This window comes from Mercenaria mercenaria, chromosome 14 (assembly GCF_021730395.1).
Source record: "Mercenaria mercenaria strain notata chromosome 14, MADL_Memer_1, whole genome shotgun sequence".
Lineage (NCBI taxonomy): Eukaryota > Metazoa > Mollusca > Bivalvia > Venerida > Veneridae > Mercenaria > Mercenaria mercenaria.
In genome coordinates this window covers 73559749-73586324 of record NC_069374.1, presented here as the reverse complement: position 1 = coordinate 73586324, position 26576 = coordinate 73559749, and the positions used below count along the sequence as shown (strand labels likewise).

Below are 26576 nucleotides of genomic sequence, written 5' to 3'. Positions count from 1 at the left end.
GATTGCGACATTGCCTCGAGGCGATAAGTGATTGTGCATCATGGCGATGATCATTTTGATGATGACTGTGTCTCATGGCGATAAGCAGTCTAATGGCGATTGTTGTCACATGGCGATAAGCAGTCTGATGTAGATTGTGCATCATGGCGATGAGCAGTTTGATTGTGTCTTTTCATCATGGCGATAAGCAGTCTGATGGTGACTTTGCCTTATGGCGATAAGCAGTCTGATGGTGACTTTGCCTCATGGCGATAAGCAGTTTGATGGTGACTTTGCCTCATTGCGATAAGCAGTCTGATTGTGTCGTTGCCTCATGGCATTAAGCAGTTTAATGGTGACTGTGCCACACGATGAATAGCAGTCTGATAATGATAGTGCCTTATGGCGATAATTAGTATGATTTGGCAGTGCCACATAGCGATCAACATTTACACCACGTTGGGCTTTGTTATTTCTTAATGTTTGATAAACAACCTTAAAATTGATTTGCTGGAAATCGAATTCTTCTGATGTTCGGACTCCTCGAATTCATTACATAAATGCTTAGTTTCAAACAAAATGCAAACTAAGGAAGTAAAACAGTGACGTTATGGATACCCACTCAAGATCATTTATGGTTGTAGAACGATGTCCATATCGATACATGTATTTGATAAACACCCAGACTGCGAGACATCTACATGTATATCTTCAGACAGATTTTATTGATTTGCCTTTCCTGTCTTTCAGAAGATTTATTTATAACTTGCATTTCATTTGGTTAAAGTAAGGACCGTATTTCGACAGAGGAAAATATTAGATTGTTTCATTAGTGTCATCTATTTCAGATTGATCTGCTTTTTGTTACAACAATTGATGGCATAGTTTTGTATAACTGGTTGGAAGTAGATAATCATACTGCTGAGAATGTAATGTCATTTGATGTACATGTACGTGGTTGTCATTCTTTCTATATAGAGTACGGAATCAGCAGAGACACGCTAATACGTCACAATATCGAGGTAAACACACTTAACGGAGGTTCATATGCTCACTTGAGATCTTTGTCAATATCTTTCATATTATTAATAGCATACGTTTGACATTTTTAACATATTTAGAACATTGTGTTGAAAAAGAAATGTGTAAGTTTCAACAAAATGAACTGATGTAATAACATCATTTATAAATTCTGCGGCCACAACCCGATCTTAAGAATTCAATAAATTACAGGGGCCCCAATGGCCGAGTGATTATGGCCCCTGACTTCGAATCAATATAGGTTTGAGCCTCGGGACGTTGAATTCTTCATGTGAGGAAGCCATCCAGCTAGAAAGTCGCCATATGTCATATGATTGTGTTGGTGCGACGTTAAACTTAACAAAAACAAAACTAAGCAAAAACAAATAAAACACGTCAATGCCTTTAATTTAAAAACGAACGATTTTCGATATAAGGCAAGAAAATTCGGAAAAACAAAACGTAATAATTCTTTTATCTTTCATATCTTTGGAATAGATTTTTATGAAAAAGATACTTTTATGTACTGTTACGTCTAAGGGTAACAACTGCTTTTACTTAAAATACTAAAAAATACTACAGGTAATCGAAACACAAACCAGTAACTATTAACAACAACAAAAATTATTTTGAAAAGTAAAAATTCAGCTACCTTGAAAATGTTCAATGCAAACTATGATATGCAGGAATAGTCAAATTCGAATCAGTATGGGTTCGAGCCTCACTCGGGGCGTTGAATTCTTCATGTGAGGAAGCTATCCAGCTAGAAAGCCGCCATATGTCATATGATTGTGTCGGTGCGACGTTAACCTTAACAAAAACAAAACTAAGCAAAAACAAATAAATCAAGTCAATGCCTTTAATTTAGAAACGAACGATTTTCGATATAAGGCAAGAAAATTCGGAAAAACAAAACTTAATAATTCTTTTATCTTTCATATCTTTGGAATAGATTTTTAAGAAAAAAATACTTTTATGTACTGTTACGTCTAAGGGTAACAACTGCTTTTGCTTAAAATACTAAAAAATACTACAGGTAACAGACAGAAACACAAACCAGTAACTATTAACAACAACAAAAATTATTTTGAAAAGTAAAAATTCAGCTACCTTGAAAATGTTAAACGCAAACTATGATATGCAGGAATAATCAAATTTAAATCTTTCAGTGCTAATTCCAAATTTGTCACACAATCAAAATTGTATTTAGAATATCCAAAGAATACAAATCCTCTCTTTAAAGAAAGAAATATATACACAATGTTAATGTATAACCATCAAATGTTAAATGTCCAAATTTCTCAGGCACCACTTTGAAAAACAAAATCTTACCATGGTCACTGTCACATAATTGTGCATACTTGAAGAAGCCAGATGTAAATTATTTTTAGAGAAAGCATTTAATTATTCATAGGGGTTCTTTATGTTTTAACGTCAAAAGTTTTAAAATACCACGGCATTTTATTGTTTTACAGTTGTAAAAGACATTGACCAGAATTCGCAATTATAATGAAAACATTAAGGTGATTATATGGTTTCATTAAAATCTGGTAATTACTTTTCATCTTTCACAATTAAGTAGAACTCGTTTTATATCGCCTCCTCTGACTGGCCAACAGTTTCATTTAGTATAAATCTATCGGTGTTTATTTACTGGCTTTTGGTAGGTTTATTTCTGTAATTTCAAGTTTAATCTGGTCAGATCTGCTCATTCTGTACTTTTTTTGTCTGTGTTCAGATCACGTCAAAAATTTAAACAGACATTTTAACAGTTCTGGATGATTATAACTAATGCAACCAAGCTGTACAGATAACCGTTAGTACCCAGTATCATACTTTAAGCAGATAATTTGTACAGTACATAAGGTTCTTGTAGAAATAACTTCTTGATGTTGTTTTGCAGCGTTTCGTCGTTGATACCACACGTGCAATCGAAGAACCTCATACCATTTTATTCTACGAACCCTTCTTGGCACGATTTTTACGGGTATATCCCTATGAACATGACTACGCAAAACCAGTCTGTGTAAAACTAGAACTCCTGGGCTGTAGGACAGAAGGTATTGCTCTGGTATACCTATTAAATGTAAGGCAGTGGAAGTTACCATTCATTTTTTATTTGTTTGGTTGCAGTCTATGCTTCCAAAGGATCTTTTTACAGATTTTATAAACTACCACAACCGTAACTTTTTAGTTCCTTGTGGCGGCTACATACACAGTTTTGTTACAATTTCTAGTCATTTTGGATTGAGTTCTTTTCATGTATATTGCTCAAGTCGTGTCAGGGGGTTTGAGGGATGTTGCACGTTCTCCCACGAACTCAATTAAATAGAGTCTGCCATTATTTTGTTTGGCTGCATTTTTTTGCTTCCAAAAAGTCTCATAGATCTTACAGATGATATTGATATATTTCCATTGTTTTGATTATTAAAATTTTATGTTGACGGCATTAATATACATTTCAAAGCGAACATCATCTAATTTTATGGTATGTTATTTAACAACGCTTTCTATTTAAACACAAGCATTATATTAAACGATAGCATTTCATAATATGAACACAAAACTAGATTAAGATCAAAATAACGTCGTTTAACAATTTTATATTGATTTATGTGTGTGTCTCCCAGTAATATTGAGCAATGACATTTTTCCCAGTTTCAAAAGCTTATTTACGACATGTGTTTCTTTTCAGTTTCGAGAATATATTTATGACTTCATATGCATTCCGCGTCATATGATTTATTTTTTTCTCTAAAGTGTTTTGAGTATTAGGCCAAGTTTTAAATATTGTCAAGAGACATAATAATGTCATACTTCGGGCACATAATACTGACCTTCTATCTAACAACTGTTTATTACAGGATCACTGTCACTGCGGTGCTACAGTCGTCAACATCGTGAAGTATTAGAAACTACTGAATTATTCATACCTTTGTCGGAGAAAAATGCAACAGGATTTAATATGCCGTACAAGGAGTGTCATGACTGGTGTTTCTACATCATGACTTCTTGTATTGGCCTTGAACTGTCAAATGGGACTTGTAGGATATTTCTTGCGGATGAAAGACAAAGTTACAGAAGTTTCCGAACCGATTTCACAGCCGCAACGGTTCCATGCTGGCAAGGTTTGTATCTGTGATTGTATAGTGTTGATTATGTACGCCACAACAAGACAGTGTCTGTTGAGAGTTTGTGCGTACTTTACCAGTTTAAGTTTCTAAGTGATGTTGCTGTCACGGATCGTCCCGAGATCATAACAGTGTTTCTTGATGTAAATGTGTTTTCCTTAATATCTGTTTCTAATCCGACTATGTGTTTTGGTTATATGTCTGTCACTCACTTCTTTAGTGTGTAGTTTCTAAGAGATTACGTTGTTTGAACCGAATAGAATGTTCCTATAAGATGATTGTCCTTGTTTCTTTGTTTCATCGCCAACCTCTATGAACTACATTCTAACACGACTCCATTTACTTTTCTAAAAACAAGAAGGCTGGACATGTAACTTTTTTTATACAGTATAACCATTCGTTTCAGGTCAGAGTCAAACGAAACAATGGCCAATAAAAAGTAGGGAAATATTTTAGTGTATGTCGTGTTAGAATTGAAATGATACATACTAATCCTACGCTTCTGAACTGTTAACAATGATTTCATTCATCACGTTGATCAATGTTTTGGATATATTAGTTCTTAAGTTACGCTTTTTTGTTGAAGTAATTAACGTTAAAGCTTAATAGACTTTCAAAGTGTTCCATTATGATAAGATTCTAGAATATTTTTTTTATTACAAATTGCATTATCTTTAATACGAATTGCGGTATTTCTTATTTCTTATATGTATTATTCAAAAGATCATATTTTGGTATCGATGTTTAGGTCAGTAGTACAAAAATTCAACGTTCTGCAGGATTAAAGGGACGTAACACCACCAATATATAAAGCAGTAAACATAACATAAAACGAAACGGACAAAAAGCAAGTTGAAAATAGGGACGTTGCCTTAAAAACGGTTAGGACCCAAAGATTTAAGTTGCGTTTTGGGCATTGCCACCTTAAACTAACCAGCTAGTAAGACAAGACGATGTAAATAAAGTAATTCAAAATTGGCCCAACTCCATGGGTTCAGTTATTAAACATTGACATGTATAGGAAAAAGTCTTCTAGTCTAAAACCGTTATGCCTATAATCGTAAGTCCTTGAGCTTAGATATTTTGCATAGAGCATTGTGTAGACTTCATTACCAAGAACTGAGGTACCCATTTGAGTCAGGGAGCAGTATAAGGCCATCGGGTCTATCAGTCTTTTTCAATTATTTCGTTAAAATTCTAATTATTCTAATTGATTAAATTCTATGATTCTACCATTCTTAAAGGTGTATGTTTTGCTTTAGATCTATCCATGTCAACATCGACATATTTCGATATATTTGAGGACCAATTGTATAACGTGAACACGTTTCAAGTTATAGTGTACGACTTCGAAGTGTTGACAAGTGTTGGTTACCCATTTAGCTACAAAGATGATCAAGTTTACAGGTGGAATATAATTTCAGCGACAGACTGGTTTACGTTACAATTTACAGACATTTCTCTGAAGATTAATAATCAGGTATATGACACAAACCATTGCACTTAACTTTATAGTAGGGAAATGACGACAGGAAAATTGCACCAAATTGTTAACATAGCAATAGAAAACTGCGTTTATGGAAACAGATAATGCTAAAATCACTTAATCATTAAACGGTTTTATTTCATTTAAATTTACAAGTAAATAAAGCTAGTAAAATATGTATTTTCTGAAGTTTTCTTTGAAAGCAGAATCTAACACAATTTACGTAACAGTGTTTATTTGTTTGTTTGACTCGGGTAAAACCGTTTTACAACATTGTTTTAATTACAAAATGGTGGTTAGTTAACGTAAGCAGAGTTTGTGGATTCCGTATAATTTTGGGTTTTGATATAACTTTAGACACTTCCGTGTATCCAAGTCGCAAACTCACGATGCAGAGTACTGTGCTCAATCTTCGGAGCTAGGCAGCTGGTGATACATAATGAAATAGACTTTTAAAACTAAAGTGGCATATACTGGAACTACAAAAAGGGAGTTCCAACTACTATTTTTTTTGCCAATGTACCTCTATTTTCAATTTTCTCCGATATTTAAAAAGTTTAATGTCGTTTTCACTTTTTGGAAAATAGTATCGAGTTTGTATGCATGTATTGTGTGCAACGCCGCTTGTAAAGCACGAGTACAGGTCCAGGCAAATATTCAAATATTAACCTTAGTCAGGGTAGTGTTTGGTTACCATGTGTGGACGCATTCTAAGACGCTTTCCTACGGAGGTGAATGCCTCTGGTTCGAATCCTGGCTACTCCCATTGCAGTGTGTCCTTGGGCAAGGCACTTTATCACGATTGCCTCAGTCGACCCAGCTGTAAATGGGTACCATCGAATTGCTGGGTGTAAGGTATAACTGGTTTTAACTGTTTTTGAAATAGGGTCGCTCAAAACTCTACAGAGCTTATGTTATTTGTTTCACAAAGCGACGGTAAATAAATTTACGTTTACCTTTACCAGCCTGCGCTCGTGCGCTTTTCATGTTTATGTGCCCAATCTAAACCTATCATAACAAAGGAGCCACGCGGTAGAATAACAATATTTACCCGGACACTGGCCTGGCACCAAAGCATATATTATACCCTACCTCTAGCTATACTATCAAAACCATGGTCATGAATGTGAAAATGTACTTACACATTTCAATCGTGCATTTCTAACCTAAAACGCGCATTTCGGTAAATAGGTACTATGCATATTGAACAAGTGGTTATTAATTTTTCATTGTTAATATAAGTCTTCTTTCTGTAACGTAGACGCAAGCATAAAAGATGGGGAGTGTCTCTGTAATATGAAATATTGAGACAATTTGACTGGTGCACGGGTAAGTACATTTTTCCGTTCATGACAATCTAGTATTCCTAGGGTAGGGTATAACATGTACAGTGGCATTTTCTGGAGCCAGTGGACCCGGCTAACGCAAGATAATTAATAATGTAAAATATTCTTTGCTAATTTAAACCGACCGTAATAGCATCTGCTTTACCTGCCTCCGTTGCCGTGCGGTTATGGTCGTTTTACTTCCAGCCGCTTTTTCCTCACCCATATAGGTTCGAGCCATGGCTTTCAGTTATTCATTTTTCAGCTGGCGTACGGAAGGTTTGAGGTTCTACGTAGGTACCCGCCTGTGAAAACATGATAAACGTTGGGACACCTGGGGTCTTTCTTCGCCATCAAAAGCTGATTAATCGCCATATGGTATATCATTGTGTCGTTGTTACATTTACCCCCCCCCCCCCCCCCCCCCCGCTAAAAAAGAAGAAAAAATGTGTTTCGACAGGCTTTTAGGTTCCTTCTGTATGTATGATTTTATATAGCTCTACGGCGCGGCAAAAAGTGTCGTACATTTAAACGCGACGTCGTGTTTGAAATTGCGATTAAAAAGAAGTTACATTTTGAGTTAGCTACATGTAAATATATCTAAATATTCATTGGCGATGTTTTGTATTAGACATTTGCTATGGGGTATTCCTGTTTCTAATCAAAACATTTAAAATACAAATATCTGATAGCATGAAGTTAGCAGAAGAATCAGTTTAGTATATTTTTTTTTGTTTTTGAATTTCAGTTAGATGATTCGCACATAGTTCAGAATGATGAGTTATGTAGTGACATTATCATAGTGTCAACGGAACTGATCCCCAGAGATCATAGACATACCAAAACAGAGGAGTTTCAGATATTCTATATTTTTGACAATAAATACAATGGACACTACCCAAGCGTGCCTGTTCCATTTCCAAATATTTTCCTGGAATTCCGCGCATGTACACGGAAAGAAAATGATGATGAGTCATATAGAGGATTCTCTGTTTACATGTTTCATGACAAAGGTATGCTGTTAAATGGTTAATACTGTTAAGTGTTCCTTCATTTTGATGTAGAAAGTAGTAATTCTTCATGCAATATCTTCATATGTACAACCTCTATATATGAATTTATAAAAAGAAAGCTTAATACTATGGTGCAGTAATTAGGCATGTGACCAATATCTATATAAGAACCATGGCTACGAACGGGAAAATGCACTAACCAATTTGAATCGTACATATCTCATCTAAAACGCACAGTTCAATGTGATATGGAACAAGCGGTAATTTATCTTCCATCGTGCACCAGTAATACTGTCTCAATATTCCATAGTGCAGAGAAATTCCACATATTTTATGCTTTCGTCAAACGTTACAGAAAAAAAAACTTGCTTGAACTTCCCTAATGAACATCCGATCTAGACCGGAACTTCATTAGGGAAGTTCACCCAAGTTTTTTTCCTGTAACGTTGTTGAAACTATAGACTACGCGTTGCTTCTCTGAAGATAAATTACCACTTGTTCAATATCCATAGTATCCATTTTCCGAACTGTGCGTTTTATGTGAGAAATGCGCGATTGAAATAGGTTAGTATATTTTCCCGTTCAGGAACATGGTTCTTATAGTATACCTAGGGCTAAGGTATAACATGTACAGTGGCTTCTCCACAGTATATCGATACATATCTGAATGTATATTTTTGTACTGGCATATTTACCTGAAAATACCGTTACCTGTGTCTTCAGTTAGTCAAACATTCTATATTTTCATAGCTTGACCAGTTAGTATTTTGCATTTTGCTCACCAAAGCACAACGTGTTAAAGATGAGCTATTGTCTTCACTTACCGTCTAGCGTCCTAGCATCAACATTTTCTTCGAATGATTTCACCTCTGAAAACCACTGATTAGAAGATGATGAAACTTGGCCTGGATATGTCTTGAGTGGTCCTCTCCATTATTTGTTCAAACCGTTCCACTCGGTTGCAAACGGATTTCATTATAGCTAGAAATAAGAAATCTTCAAATAACCGATTTTGAAATAATTTCAGTCCGTCTTGTAAGATTTTTATAAGTATTGCGATTTGTCGGTAAACACGGCCGTCACGGCTTTTTCCCCATGTTTTTTTTTATAGCTGAAACTTTAAACGAAGTTTTTTCATAAACTGCTAGCCCGATTTAAGATAAAGTCACACAATTAAACCTACGAGTGAGCCTGTATATCTGCCATAACTAAAGATTAAAAAATCTTCTAAACAGCATCTCCTATTTGCTAGTTTTGTTTTAAAATATTTTTGCAAAAATGTTTTTGGATGGCTCTCTAACCTTCCCAGATCAAGTTATTGCGTTTGTCAAAAACAACAACAACAACAATCCGTAGAGGGCGTTGTCACTTTTCCTTTTATGCATAAAGTGGGAATTTTAAAAAGCTTCTTTGCCAGATACTGCTGGCATTACTTTAAAAGACAGATTACACAATTGTTCAATGGCATCCCCTTATTTTCATTCTCCAAGTTATCCTGAAGCTTCGAAAATATGGCCGCATGGGAGAGCATGATCAGTTCCCCGGTTTATTTTCACTTATTTTGTAGAATAATTAACTTCAGTGCAAATTTTTTTGGTTGTTTGTGTGTATGTGGTGGGGGGTGGGGGGGGGGGGGGGGGGGGCTGAAGCGGGAGGAAGAGGATGGGTTAGTGGAGTTAATTATGTGCACACTAATTTTTTGTTTTTATAATAAAACTACAATATCTATAATTTAGAATAAATAATAGTTTTTGACTCAATTACCGGTTTTTATTTGCTCTTACATACAATAACGTATACCCTTAACATTCTGAAAGTGTCACTGGATGACACAAGGACTTACGCGTTAAAACATTAATGTGGCCAATATATATTTATCTTGGATTTGAGATCTAATATGTTTCCATAAAGAATTTTAGCATAAAACTGCCATTCTCGCGTTCACGTGCTGTAAATTTTTTTTGTTGGACTTAACGTCGCACCGACACATGATAGGTTATATGGCGACTTTCCAGCTTTAATGGTGGAGGAACACCACAGGTGCCCCTCCGTGCATTATTTCATCACGAGCGGACACCTGGGTAGAACCACCGAGCTTCCGTAAGCCAGCTGGATGGCTTCCTCACATGAAGAATTCAACGCCCCGAGTGTGGCTCGAACCCACATCGATGAGGGGCAAGTGATTTGAAGTCAGAGACCTTAACCACTCGGCCACGGAGGCCCCCATCACGTGCTGTAAAAACACATGTTTAGATATGCGCGTTCCTAGGCAAAGCGTAAACGCATTGTTCGTTAATTAGTTTTTACTAGTTTTAAACTAGAATAGCGTTAGCGCATGTTCAATTCGAGTTATAACAGCTTCAGAATAACTCAGGACACGTTATGCCCTACCGGGTTCGGGCACCAACCAGTCCCTCGGAATTCTGCGGATGTTATAACACGAAACAACATACGTTATCGAAACATTAATGTTGTAAATGATGGACCGTAAAACGTTTAAATATTATATGAAAGTTCATTCAAGGGACTGAACTTATTCTGCAGATAAAAGTAACTGGAATAAGCAAAACGATAGAGTAAGCCAGGGTTTCGGGACAGAGAATATATCGGAAAACTGTATAGGACAACATTAACCGCTTGGCCTTGGAAAACACGAACTGCTGCACCTGAGATAACATTACCTACTCGGCCTGGGAGAACATAAACTGCTCTGTCTGGGAAAACATAAATTGCTTAGTCTTGGACAGCATAAACTGCTCGGCCTGGGACAACATAAATTGCTCGACCTGGGAAAACATAAACTGCTCGGCCTGAGAAAACTTAAACTGCTCGACCCGGGAAAACATAATTGCTCGGCATGAGAAAACATAAACTGCTCGGCCTAAAATACTATAAACCGCTTGGCCTGGGAAAACATGAACTGCTACACCTGTGATAACATTACCTGCTCGGCTTGAGAAAACATACATTGCTTGGCCTGGGACAGCATAAACTGCTGGGCTTGGGACAGCATAAGCTGCTCGACCTAGGAAAACATAAACAGCTTGGCATGGGAAAAATAAACTGTTCGGCCTGAGACACCATAAAGTGCACGGCATTGGAAAACATTAACTGCTCGGCCTATGACAACATAAATTGCTAGGCTTTTGAAAACATAAATTGCTCGGCCTGAGACAAAATAATCTTCTCGACTGAGAAAATATTAACTGCTAGGTCTGGGAAAACATAAACTGCACAGCCTGGGAAAACATATACTGCTCGGCCTAGGACAACATAATCTGTAAAAGCATAAACTGCTCGACATGCAACAACATAAGCTGCTCGGCCTGGGAAAACATAAACTGCTCGGCCTGGAAAAACATAAACTGCTCGGCATGGGGCAGCATGAACTGCTAGGCCTTGGACAACATAAATTGCTTGACCTGGGAAAACATAAACTGCTCGGCCAGGGACAACATTAAGTGCTCGGCCTGGGAAAACATTAACTGCTCGGCCTGAGACAACATAAACAGTACGACCTTGGAGAACATGAACTGCTGGGCCTGGGAAAACATAAACTGCTCAGCATGGGACAACAGAAACTGCTCGGCCTTGGAAAAGAGAAATTGCTCAGCCTGAGACAACATAAGCTTCTCGGCCTGGGAGAACATTAACTGCTAGGTCTGGGAACGCATAAACTGCTCAGCCTGGAACAACGTATACTGCACAGCCTTGAAAAAAATAAATTGCTCGGCCAGGGAAGACATAAATGGCTCGGCTCTGGACAACATTATCTGCTCGGCCTTGGACAACATAGACTGCGGCGCGGCCTGGAAAAGCATAAACTGCTCGGCTTGGAACAACATAAACTGCGTGGTCTTGGAAAGCATAAGCCGCTCGGCTTGGGACAACATTAACTGCTCGGCCTGGGAAAACAAACCGCTCGGCCCGGGCAAACATTATCTGCTCGAGCAAGTGCTGTTTCACTGAAATTTGTGCTTATAAGGTATACTTTTGTGAGATGCAGCTTTTATTTATTCGTGTTTCAGATGCGCTAGCACCATGCCCGGAGAAAATGCTTTGTGGGTTGCCGTCTATGGAACTTTCATCAGGAAGTTTTCTGGGACATTTACAAGAAATTGATATGGTTTATACATGGAGTATTCTGCAATTTGTTGAACGTAGCTTCATTCTGTTAGATTTTGATGTTAGCTGCACTTCCGGTAAGTTAAACTAAATTGATACATGACATCCTTATATATCAGCAACGCCAGCAGGTGCGTAGTGCTTTCACAATACCGTCAAACCTTTGTCCGTTTATCCGTCCGTCTGTGGAAATAACATATCTCGGGCGTAGTAATAAAATCATGATATACTGAAATATTTTGATTAAGCGGTGTGTTATGACTTTTTGAAGTTCAAATTTTCCTGTCAACGCTTTTTCTTATTTTAGTCTCACTGTTTGACCACAATATCAGGGACGAAATAGACTAGATATAGAATAAAAAAAAACGTCATATTTGGACAAATCAGTATAAAATACTTCTTTTTTAAATGAATATGTTTTACACTAGGTGTGTAAAACAATATTTTATTCTATCTTAATATAAAGCAGATTCTATTTTTGAATGAAATATAGCTCATTATGATTCATACTTTATGCTATCATTTCATTAAAGCCTCTTTTGAAGTTTACATCTGCATCCAAATAACCTCCCTTTCCTATGGATTTTTTTTCTGATCGCTCGATGTCCGGCGTCCGTCGTCTGACGTCTGTCGTCCGTCAACATTTAGCTTGTGTATGCGATAGAGGCTGTACTTTTCAACTGATCTTCATGAAGTTTGGTCAGAATAATTACTTTGGTAACGTCTAGGCCGAGTTTGAAAATGGGTCATCTGTGGTCAAAAACTAGGTCACTAGGGCAAATCGAGGAAAAACCTTGTATATGCGATAGAGGCTGTAGTTTTCAATTGATCTTCATGAAATTTGGTCAGAATGCTAGCATTGATGAAATTAAAGTCAAGTTTGAATATGTGTCATCTGACGTCAAAAACTAGGTCGCTAGGATATATCAAAGAAAAACGTTTCGTATGCGATTGAGGTTGTTTTTTTTCAATCGAGGTTGATAAATTTAGTCAGAATGCTTGCCTTTATCAAATCTAGGTCAAATTCGAATATAGGTCATCTTGGCACAAAAACTAGGTCACTATGTCATTTTGAAGAAAATGCTTGTTTACACTTAAGAGACCACATTTTTGGTCCGATCTAAAAATTCTTATTTCTGAAAAATCTGAAAATTGGTCAGAATATTTGTTTCCATGAAATCACTATGTCAAACATGTTTATACTGTTATGGTGTGTTTCTCAGGTGAGCGACCTAGGGTCATCTTGGCCCTCTTGTTCTATTTGCAATTAATTCTATTTTGTAACTTAAAAAAAAACAGGGGTGATGTACATTATCCTAGCTTGAAAACTATTCCTCTGTACTGAAAGCTGGAGCTGATTTCTGCGCTTCCTTTATATCAAGTGTTTTAGTTTTTTCTTCATTACATATATACATATTTATTATATATTATCCGAAATACTGATGACTTATAATTTTGATTATTGAAAAGCTGTTTGAGAAGTACTTTATGACATTGCATTAAAAATAAATTTAAATTTTGACTTTAAGTTAGCAAATATACGTTGAGTTATATACAAACAAATTGACTCTCACATTTGTTTGAAATTACCAGGTGCACAGTTTATTTGGCAGGAAGATACGCGCATAGCAAAATCATACTGCAATGGAAACAGAACCTTCGGAGAGTTTCAAACTTACACCTTATTACCTAGTTTGCATTTTTATACTGCGGTATCGTTCTGTGGTCAGTTGCTTTTTCGAGAGGGATTTCGTTTATCTTACACTATTCCTGAAAAAAGAGATAAAATACTCAACCTTACAACGTCCCAATCAGGTACGTTTGTGTGATAATATTTCTCGTCCAAATATGGACAAAATTATACAACAGTCGTTTTCAGATTTTTATGAATTACATATTGACATCAAAATCATTTTGAGGCCACAAAGCATACTGATCAGGCGATGGAAACGTTACCATGTCACGTAGAGTAATCCCTTAACAACGGAAGTGTACATCGTGAAAAGATAATTTACTAACCGACATGAAACTGCTTTCATTTTTTTTGCAAAAGTTTACCAGTGTAATATTCCGACAGACAGTTTTTTTATAACTTGGTTGAGTTCCATTTTTTACAAATCAGGTAAGCTAAGAATCAAATTTAGCCCATGATTGGAGTGTCAAACAGTCAACGTTACTGTCTTTTATAAGGACAGGGTTTGATGTAAAATAATTCAAACTAGTCACATAAAATAGGTAGGTATGTATGGGCTTCTGTTGATTTTTGGCGAATTGTGAAAAATAAAGCGCACGGACGTATACATTGTATTTGAACAATTCATTTAAAATATATAGATCTATAACTATGAAAAGTTTCATTAAAACTTACAAAGTGGAACATTTTCTGTATACGAAAATGTCACCAAAGGCGCGATTTTCCCACAGAAGGGACAACGTTTTCAGATCGGTTTTACAAAATATCAAGCACTTGACCCTATCATTTTTACTGGCTGAATTACTTTCGTATGTAATGTTGGTTTAACAAAATTCGTCATTGTAGAACAATATTTGTTTCAAATACAACATTAAATCTGAACCGTTACATATACAAAGACTGATTCTGGAAAATTGATTTATTTGATTAAGAACAAACCTCGCACACTGGCTAAGTACATTGTCAAAGCGTACTTGTATAGACGTCATAGTCTATATGGATAATTTGACTCTAAAACAGTAGAGATAATATTACTTGCATCGTATTATTACGAATAGATCAATTTCAAGTTTGAACAAATTTATTACATCACTGTTATAATTTAATATTTAATTTTAAAGATATTACTACATTGTATGTATTTGTATTCATTTGTGACTTCATGTAAATGCCGTATGATTACTTACATGGTTAAAAGTGACTTATAGGCCCATTGGGCCGGGTGTATTTTGTATGTATTTGTATAACCTAGTTATGTAAAACTGTGTACACATGTCACTATAATAAATAAATACTTATTTACTTATACATTTTACGTATGCAAAAGTTCACGGTTCAGATTTAATGTTGTGTTACATCAAACATTGTCTACATTATAGAATTGGGATTGGAAGAGTAGAGTCAATTCTTTGAATTTGCTTGTTTGAACTTTTTTGATTGAGATAAAGCATTGTTTGATGATACATTATCACAACTTCATAATAAGATCAGATTTGAAATTGTAGTCAACATATTCAATTAATGTATTGTCTTGACTTCAGATATGGTAGACCACCGACCGCTCTGGCTGATAAAAATAGTTTTTCCGGAATTTAGAGTAGGTATGTGTTTAGGCTGCAACAACAGAATCTACAACCACTTAGATTATAATCACTGTAAACTGAATGTAAGAAAAGTTATATTATGATCGTATCGACTTAAATATTGAAAGTTTAGATTATAGTTGCATTGGATTCAATATATTAGGATATATTAGGAATTCTAGGTTACAGTCGCAGTGAATTAAATATTGTAAAATCTAGATTAAAGTCTCGGTGAAATATTAAGTGTATAATACGAATACAGTCGAAGTATAAGATTTTCAATAAAGTTAAAAGTTTTCATGACAAAAACTTTTTCGAGAGAATAAAAGAGGATTGCCAACTTATTCTGAAACTGAAATAGGAAATTCGGAACTTTTATCAAAATATTTTGATTTTCCCCTAAAAAACTTGAACGAACAAAATTTCATGAAAGCAGTCCTTTTAACAAAATGGAATGAACATTTTCCCGAAGTTAAATTTTCCACTGCAATCGTGAGGCTACAACTTAAATGAATGAACACATGTTTTCTAGAAAAGCATTTTAATTTTGACGAACAAATTAAATTCCCGCTAAACTTGTATTATATTTCATGAAATTTAACAAGTTGTCGTGTCCAGAAATATATCATCACAAGATAGAAGGTAAGGGTAGATGATGATAGTGTTTTGTTTTCTTTCTAACACATATGATATTTTATATCAGTTTGTTGTCTTGACAAGATTTATAACTCATAGCGAACAAACATCAATCGTTATATAAAAACTGAAAATCAGACACCCAAACAAATAAGATGTGATTTTTACAAAACAAGGATAGATATCAAACAGGGAATGCCACATTCCAAAAACGCAGCCTCCCTAAAACGAAACTAACAGCACGCAGATGAACACACTTCTAACACACACACGCACACACACACACACACACACACACACACACACACACACTAAGCCTTTATATAATTTCTATATATCTTTATATAATGCCCTAAATCCATTTAGCTTGATCAGATTTGTATGTAGATTACATCCTAGGTCTCATATAGGTAAAGAGCATTTTTCAAATATTAACTGGTTAGCTGTTTGCAGATGGAGTGAACCGAGTAACTCTTTGTCTTGTTTTCAAAATTAATTCAAACCTTGCTCCCTCATATATAAGTGATAATTTTTCCCCTGTCTGTGTTGTCCATAATTACTCTACTAGGTTCGGGGTAAAGGTTGGTTCAAACTTTGACAGTACATGTGATATAGTGTCAGATAGCAAGAGATACGCTATTCCTATTGTCAAAGGCTTTAGCAAACACTCTTTTGCCTATATGGGGTGTACCCTGTGGAATAGTTTGCCTCAATATATCAGGGATTCTAGAACTACCTCTTCTTTTAAATCAAGGGTTAAGGAACATTTTTTAAATTCAATCTAACTTTTACAACACGGGCTACAATTTTTTTTAAATTTCTCTAGTAAGTTTCAACTTGTTCAGATAGATAGAATAGTCATTTTAATGTGTAACGTTTACAACATGTGCTATAAACATTTTTAAGTAAGTTTCAATATGTTCAGTCATTTTAATGTTGCACGGCAACTCGGATTAATTTTCACTCATTGATATATTCCTATGTCATATAGCACTACATTTCAAGGACCACAATGGAAATAAGAGTTTTTTTTAACTCATTTTTTGTGTTCTCCTTGACATATAATGTTGATTGACAAGTCTATATTAATTCATACATTGTTTCTTATTTGTTGTATGTATTAATATTATACTTGCCATGTAATTGTACATTTAATGTTGAAATAAATCTATCTATCTAAATATATAAGAACCTCCTATGGAAGCACAGAATGCAAGCAAGAAAAACAAATGCAGCTCTGTTTGATTGAGTTTTTTCATGACAGGTAAATGGGAAGTGCAAGTCCCCTTACGCCCCGGCTTAAGCGGAAATCTTTTACAAATACATTCAATGGACACCATGATCTAAAAGGACCAGAAATTTAAAAAAAAACAACACTGAATCCAAGAACGGGGAGACTTTTTATGGCCGCCACATGACCATTAAAGATTGCTGTAACTATATTTGTCTTTTTTTTATCTGGAAGGTTCACACAAGATTATTTTCATCATTTTTGTCCTAAATAAAAATAATTACGTCAAATAAAACTTTTATTCATCTTTTATTCTTGCCTTTTAATTACCACATATATCTGATTAGAAAAACAAAACATAGCAAAAAGCATCATCCAGTAAAAGAGTTCATAACTGCTCAAAGGATTTGGTTTAAGTAACCTCATTCCTGGAAATAATTAACAAGGGGCAAGACGAGAAGTGGTTGCACACTTACTTCGAACGAGCGAAATGGTTGCAAACTTGCAACATGGCGGATATTTGCTAAAATTATCGCACGTTCGCTTGTTCTTGTTCATCGGGTAACGTCACACTCGTTTTTGCGTTTCAGCGTCGTAGATTTCAAATTGTTGAAGTTATTGAAGGTATAAAATGGTCTTGTGAATATTTCGATATTTGAATGGCGTCGTTTCTTGTCGATTTTTTTAATTAATTATGATCAAATTAGTCTATTTTGGGGCTCTTAAACGTGAAAAAAACCCAACTAATTGTGAACAATTTCATAAAAGTTGGTTCTGCATGTTTCACAAAAGATTTTATACTCAAATAAATCTTGTTCAAACTGTTTTATGTTGCAAACTTGTACTTCAAGCAATTTAGGACGCAAACTTTTACTTGTAAAATAGTGTCCAACTCTCGGAACATGTCGATTGTGTTTCATGTACACAATTTGTCCTGATCAGGATTGAACATTTCGTGCAGTATCACGCGGCCCTTTGATGGTTTAGATAACAGTTTCTTTGATAAAAGCCTTATCATGTTCCATGAAACTTTTTGGTAGGAAGTAATGCACGACTTAACTTTATTGAAGTATAAAACAATCTTGTTAAATAATTATTTGAAATTTAAACAGTTTTAATGTATTTTCATATTTAAGGTTGAAGACGCGTTTCCATCATGCCAAGCTATAAAGGTTAGCAAACGAAATGTAAGAAAGTGCAAATAACAGCGCATTAAGTGGTGCCGGACATGTATGTTTACAAAAATAGTTTGCACTATTTCCACTCCAAGATTCGTCAAGTGCAGATTTTCATCTAAAAGGCACATGACTTTTTCGACATAAAAAAACTCCTAAACGAAAATGTTTTACAAATAATATACGATGGACTTTCCAAACATTAAGTGGTATTTATAAAGAGGAAACTGTGGAAACTAAACGATTGGATAGGAAATATTCTACATCAAATATTTCATGTAACTTGTTTAAAGATACCTTACAATGGTACGATTGCAAAACTATTTCTGCAATGATTTATTCTGCAGAAACTAAAGAATTATTTTGGACAGGCCAGAGATTATTCGGAGGACAATTTGTCAGATTCGTGCGTGGCTTTGCCCTTCAATGAATGTATTTGGTAGTGATAAATTAGAACCAGGGACTCTAATAGGAAAAAAAAATAACCAAAAACTCAGTCGACATTTCTATAGTTTTAGTTCTAAGTTCCAATTTATCACTGCCAAATGCAATTGACTTTGGTCTGAAATCGTTTAATACTCTGTCTGACGGAACTGGAAGATTGATGTCAGATGACGATGGATTGTAGTACCCTACTGTCGCTTTTCCTCCTTGAACAAGCCCTTGCTGGACAAAGCCTCGAATGAATCCTCCCAAATTACATATGGCCTGTCCTGAAGAATTCGTTAGTTTCTTCGGAATACATCGTTTTAGAAATCTCTTTAAAATCGTATCAATGTAAGGTATCTTTGAACAACTTAAATGCAATACTTGATGTAGAATATTTCCCATTCCCGTACCAAACGTGTCAAAAGTGAAGTAGCCTTATTAATTTCACCTACATTTTGTCAGTATTCTTCACTTTTATCATTGCCAGTATATGTATGATTGCTTTCTGAAGGTACACTATCAATTGTACTTCTTGTTGTTTAGTGAGATCGTCTTATAGAGTTTAATAAAGTCAGTGCATTCAGTTGTAAGTCGCACATTACACTGGACCAATTTTCATGAAAATATGACGAGTTTTTATCAAAACTAATTTTTATTTCAAAACACCAAAGGGCCGCGTGATGCTACACAAAATGTATAACCCCAGTCAGAACAAATTTTATACATGAAACACAATCGACATATTCTGAGAGTTGGACATTATTTTCCAAGTAAAAGTTTGCGTCCGAAATTGCTTGAAGTACAAGTTTGCAACAAAAAAGAGCTTGAACAAGATTAATTTGTGTATAGACTCATATATGAAACATGCAGAACAAAACTGTTATACAATTGTTCACAATTGGTTTTTTTCTCGTTTAAGGGTCCCAGAACAGGCTAGCTTGATCATAATGATTAAAAAATCGGCCTGAAACGAGCCCGATCAAATATAAAAAATGCACATGACCATTTTATACCTTTAATAACTTCGTCAATTCAACGACACTGAAACGCGAAATCGAGTGTGACGTAGACATAAAACTGATACATGCACATATCCGTCGAGTTCGAAATACAATAGAAACCCAAATACCTCCTGAAAAGTGAACAAACTTGCGATAATCTTAGCAAATATCCGCCATATTGCAAGTTTGCAACTATTTCGCTCGCTTGAAGTAAGTGTGTAACCACTTCACGTCCTGTCCCTTGTTTTATCAAATTAAAGACAAAACTTTTTACAGTAACGGCATCCATTCAGTTTAGCTATTAAAATCCCTGATTCAGCTAGCGTTTATGTTTGAAATTTCGCTAAGGTTGCTATGATTGTTTGAGGCAAGTCACGTGCTTCCAATGATTCTACAGTCAACTGCTTTGTTACTAGGAATCCAAAAATAAGGTAACAATACACTAAATAGCTGTTTTTCTATATTCTATATAACATCGACATATTTTCAATGTCTGCAGCACACATCAAGATCCATTTTAAATGTCTGTAACTTACATTTTCCTAAAGAACATTGTCAGTGCTGTCTAATAATGACAAGAAACGTGGGGGTCATGTTTGATGCAAGAATAATATTTTCAGTCAAACACCACGGTGCACAATCATGTGACATGTGACGTTTCAATTGGGGTATCACGCCAAGCAGAATTCGTAAACAAAACGGTGTTTTTAAAGGTAAACTTTTTAAAGATATATTTTTGTAAAATGACACCTAGCTGGTGCAAGTCCTTATATCAATGCATATCTCCGGTGATATAACAGATATGTCCGTGTCTACTTTAGTTTTGCTGGTAACCTGGACAAACCGCAATGCTTCCACAGCAAGTGTATTTTCAAATGGATTGAAAACCAAACCCAAGCGACTGTTCCTTGTTCCTTGATAAACGACCAACTAGTTGTCACCGCTGCATTCTGATACCTGAGATAATTTTGGTAGGATTTTTGCTAAAAGAAATGGCGAATTTCTTGATAGATCACCGAACTCGAAAAATGTCTGTTCTAAAGTCCAAAAGCTCTCACAGAAAGCTCTATTTTAAATCGCGATTATCTCTTTCTTCTCGTTGAATGAAATGGCGCAATTAACGCAGATTACGTTTTATCCCTACCAACGCAATACTTAGTTAAAGTTTATTGCACGTGGAAAGTGATACTTTCAAGAAAATGTGGGTAACTCAAAAACATGCTTTCACAGCCAGTTACTTTAGACCAATGTTTTCACATCAAGCACAAATCTTTAGCTGACAGTTTAACCACTTTCTACTGTTTATTTTGCCAAGAAAAAGCAAAATGATTCTGATTTGACATAGAGTCCTAACTAAGTGAATTTGACATGAATTTAGTTTTATCGAGACAACACTTAATAATAAAAAGATATAACGCAAATACTAAATTTGCTGTAAACACGCGGTCAATACCACAAGAGTATCATAGAAGGCACGTGCTGTTTTCCCGCCAAAATGATTGAAGAAACGTCAGCTTTCCATTCCACTTGGAAATCCTTTATGTCGTATAAGATTCTCCGATATTTACACATATTTAAGTCGTATTCATTCGTTTAGGCTGGATCCTTACAATTAACACCCGCGTTCAACTAAGTATAAAATCTGCTGGTCAGTTGACAAAAATATATAGAAGATCTTTATTGATTTAGCATAATTTCAACAGAAATATGCTTTTGCAAAAGTCCTGTTGAGTCAATGGCATTATTTTAAAGCATACATGTATTATGTCCTGATGCAGACAAGGCTAGTCATTTCATTGAACATGATTTATTGGAAATTAGTCACGAGTTTTTAGAATAATAATATCATGAGGTACATGTTTAAGTAAACATATTTTATGACATTTTCATTAAATGGCTAAAATGCGAAATTTACATGTTGTGATCATTTTTGGCCACATACTACATAACGAATAACAGAAATTAATAAGACGGATAATGCTTCAGAAATTATATCAAGTAATTCGCAAGTCACAATTTTTACCACATCGTAAAACAGCTGACTTTGTCAATAATAGTTTAAGCAAAAAAAAAGATGCAGGGCTACATATCATTAGCTTTAATCAGGCAACAAAGTATGATTTGAATCTAACAGAAGGTAAATTCACTCTGCAAATGATCAATCATGAGAGAAAATGACATCGAATTTTAGAGTTTAACATTGCATTTGATACATATCCTTATTAATCCTTATTGATTTTGGCAATCTAAGCGAACGATTCGACAGACAAAATACGTGCGCAACAGCTTAAATACCTGTTGGGCTAGCAATTTCGTGCCACACAAAGGCACTACATCACCACCGGATAATGAAATGGGTACATGTGATAGCGAATCACGAGGATTCTATACAATTGTTTTACTACATTGTATTTGTATTAGAAAAGAAAAATTCAACTAGTTTAAATGGAAAGAGACATTTCATAAAACGTTTTTTTTTTTTCGAAACTATTATGCTTGAAAAAGAATGTTGAATAGTATAATAGTTTTCAAGAAAATTAGCGATAATCATGATGAGTGTGTTAAGTTAACATGTAAGAAACAAAATGATATGGCAACACAGAGGTCTCTATACTTCAACTACGAGATAGATCTATAGTTAATTAATATTTTACAGGTTTTTCAAGGATTATCTTCATTTAGGTTCGCACACCGAAAATTGATAACGGAAACATACGGAATATTTATGAGTAATAGATTAATGCATTATAAACGCCACGTGCCAGTTGAATACATGGCGGGAAAATTGAAGAATCAATTGGTCTCAACGGATTTTATCGACATCTTACACAAGTGCGAAATACAGTAAATAATCGGCGGCAGATTCCATAAGAATCATTTTACTTTATCTTCTTGGCAAAATTAACAGTAGAAAATGGTTAAACTATTATCTAAAGATTTTTGCTTGATGTAAAAGCATTGGTCTAAAGTAACTGGCTCAAGAAAGCATGTTTTTGATTTACCCACATTTTCTTGAAAATATCACTATCCACGTGCAGAAAACTTAACAAAGTATCGCGTATGTAGGGAAATGACGTAATCTGCGTTAAATGCGGCATTTCATTCGGCGAGAGGCACGAGAAAATCGCGATTAAAAATAGTGCTTTCTGTGAGAGCTTTTGGACTTTAGAACAGGCATTTTTTGAGTTTGATGATCTATCAAGAAATATGCCTTTTTTGAGCGAAAATCCTAAAAAAAAATATCTTATATATCACACAGAATGCTGCAGTGACAACTACTTGTTCTTTTATCAAGGAACAGTCGCCTGGGTTTGATGTTCAAGCCATTTGAAAATACGCTTGCTGTGGAAGTATTGCGGTTTGTCCATGTTATCAGCAAAAGTAAAGAAGATACGGACATATGTTATATCACCGGAGGTACGCATTGATATAAGGACTTGCACAAGCTAGGTGCCATTTGACAAAAAGTTTTCTTTAAAAAGTTTACCTTTAAAAACTCCGTTTCGTTTACGAATTCTGCTTGACATGATACCCTAGTTTAAACGTCACAAGTCACGTGATTGTGCACCGTAAACACGCAAACTGCAAAATCAGCTAAAAACGAATATGTATAAGTTTCCAAGATGTTATTATTTCATTATGAAAGTGCTACTTACGTCAAGCACAGATCTGTCATGTGATTTCAGCAAATTATTTGAATCGGCCATTATGCGCCTACCATTTCCTTCACGCAATTTTCCTATTTAGGGTCTGTATACCATGATACAAATGAAGGCTCTGTCAAAATGTCTTTGAACGTACGACGGTTCTTGATAAGGTGTGATTATTAAGCCTTTTTTTCAGACTAATTTGATAGAATTCAAATAAATTCAGTTGTGTACTTTTAAAGTTAGAGTTTTAATCATACTGATTATTTCTCTTTTATCTAAGGTAGCAGGGTACACTTAGATGCGAAAATTTTGGGCACGGACGGTCTTACATGTAGCGAGTCGCAATATTGCACTTCCCTTATGAGCAGAATTAGGATGACCATTTTATAAATTGCGTGCATGTTTTGTGCTTTTAATTAATGGCAAGATCAGGATTCTCATACAAGCATAAAGAATGTTATCAAAACAAAGGTTTACACCATCCATGAAAAATAGCATGCCAAAATCATCAATTTTGCACTTTTTGAACAGCCTGCAATGATCCCGCTGCAAGAACAATGCCCAATTTTATTGCATTTCTCAATTTAATAGTCCTTACTGAGCGTCAGGACATAAACGGAATGGGGGCCCATCCAGCTCGTTTTTTCACAAAATAGCGAAAATGTTCCTGAGTATCAATCAAAAAGCATAGAACCCTTCCGTGATTTGAATTGTTCCGCGAAAAGGTGTCTCATTGATCATACAAAGCTACCAGCAGTTAGTTTTCCAACTGACATCAGAATTTTACATGTATCGGCTGTATAAATTTTCTAAAGAATTAATAATCATTATCTCTCACCTTAATTTACAGACATCCAAAATCACGAAGTTCTATTTATAACAAATATTGACGGGGGCCAAAATTCGAAGTGTACCCTGCTACCTTAAGATTTTTTAGTTAATGAACAAAAGAGGGTTTTACTAGTTCTGAACTTTTATATGTCTTTCGCAAATTAAACCAAATAAAAATGTTTTCAATAACATGAAAAGAAGTCTGTATGAGAGAGTCTAAACTTGCCCACCCCTAATGCGCAAATTTAGCCAAAATTTACAAATTGTCGCTATGAGACAAAGAACGTACAATACATCCGTTTTTACCATTTTCTGACATGATTTAACTATTTTGTCATTAGGAATGATATAAGGGCAATTCTACACCATTTTGCGAAAATAAAATGTCCCCACCCCCTATTTTCCTATTTCATGGGGTCCCCACCGTCCGAACATCCCCCTGATTGACGAAATGCATAGCCGGTGGGCCAAATATGCGCTGTGTGGGTTAATAAGTTCTATTTATAACAAATATTGACGGGGGCCAAAATTCGAAGTGTACCCTGCTACCTAATCTACATAGGAAAAAGGTTAATGAGTCTTATTACTCGTACGGTAATAAGAACATTTTGTTTAAACAATATGTACTCTTAATCGACTTGTTTGGGTGCAATTTAATTTGGCATGAGTCAATCTTTTATTGTAGAATCCAAACACAAATGGTTCTGAATCCCCATAATATATATGCAAGTTGGTGTAAAGCATCGATCTGAGTAAACCTTTATAATGCTGGAAATGATTGACTCTGCCTTTGTGACAAGTGTAGATCATGATCAGCCTTTACATCCGTGCAGTGTGATCAAGATCTGCACTGCTCGCCATTCAGTCAGTAAAATTTTTGTAGGCAAACCTTTTAACAATTAATGGTACCGTCCAAATTGAAGATTGACAAGTTCATTATAGAAATATAGCAGAGTAAGGGTTAAGTGATACACCAAGCAAGTGAGTGATTATATTTAAATGGCGTAGTCCTAATTTTGTTAAACTATTTGGCGTCAAATGACAATTGTTTCACTGCAACCGCATGTGGTTGAATGTGTATCTTAGGGCAAAGGGCGTGCCCGTGATCCCTATGGTGTAAAACGTAGTGTTAAATTTGGTTGAATAGATGCTTAGACATAACAACCATCTTACAACCCGTTCTGTAATAAATTTGCAAATTGTAATTAGTATTACAAAGGGGATTGGAGTGTTAATTACAATGTGAAATTAACATCGTAAACCGTTTTGTAATAAAGTTGCAAAATGTAACAAAAATTCTGAGTGTGTGTAACCGCATCTGTGTCATATTTTTTAGTTTCACTATGTGAATAAAAGTGGAGGTGATGATGTCAATATGACAATTTTGACAATATGGCTTTTACTAATTAAAGGTAAAAGAAGGCAATCAGTTAGCAAATCAAAGTGAACATTCATTGAATCATTGAAAATGTTAAAACTATTACAAAACGGGTTGGAGTGTTAATTACAATGTGAAATGGACATCACAACCCGTTTTGTAATAAAGTTGCAAAATATGACAAAATTGCTGAATTTGTAAACGCATTTGTGTCATATTTCTAAGTTTCACTATGAGAATAAAATGAAGGACGTGAAGATGTCATATGTCTTACTTTTTACAATGTGGCTTTTACTTATTATTTATAAGTAAAAAAGGCAAGTAGTTAGCAAATCAAAGTAAACGTACATTAAATCAATGAAATTGTTATAAACATTACAAAACGGGTTGCGATGTTCATTTCACATTGTAATAAGCACTCCAACACATTTTGTAACAATTATAATAATTATTACGATTTGTTTGATTTAATAAAAGTTTACTTTGATTTTCCAGTTTATTTCGTTATTCTAGTTTAATATAATGTGTAAAAACATATTGTTAAAAGTAGGAAACATGATATCTTTACCTCCTTGACTTTTATTCACATTGACAATATCACGGTGCCTATCCATATCGGCGGACTCTTAGCGAAATTTGCTATATCGGCGGTTTCTTTGCGTCGGTATCGGCTTTCCTTTGCTATAAACAATGTCCAGGTCAATAAATGAGTCGAAAAATCGAGCTGTCATCCATGATAATAGGTATGCCGCTCAAAAATAAGTAGAGCACGGAACATTAGAATGTCTTTACTCTGTATTGTAGTGTTTACTTTTTAATTATCAGCCATTTTTCTCGCAAACTCGATGAAATTAGTTGGTGGTGTACTGACATGGAAAACTAGCTCGACC

General features: G+C 35.1%; 1 protein-coding gene across 1 annotated transcript in view; it reads left to right on the top strand.

Moving 5' to 3' along the window:
• Window positions 1–833: 833 nt before the first annotated feature.
• Window positions 834–26576, top strand: part of LOC123526932 (uncharacterized) — a 31079-nt gene continuing 5336 nt past the window's right edge. Inside the window, exons 1-8 of the mRNA XM_053523888.1 lie at window positions 834–1001; window positions 2903–3059; window positions 3864–4127; window positions 5393–5610; window positions 7690–7954; window positions 11983–12156; window positions 13673–13894; window positions 15314–15373. Coding sequence (XP_053379863.1) covers window positions 912–1001; window positions 2903–3059; window positions 3864–4127; window positions 5393–5610; window positions 7690–7954; window positions 11983–12156; window positions 13673–13894; window positions 15314–15373 — 1450 coding nt within the window. The 5' untranslated portion in view covers window positions 834–911. The remainder of the gene's footprint in view (window positions 1002–2902; window positions 3060–3863; window positions 4128–5392; window positions 5611–7689; window positions 7955–11982; window positions 12157–13672; window positions 13895–15313; window positions 15374–26576) is intronic.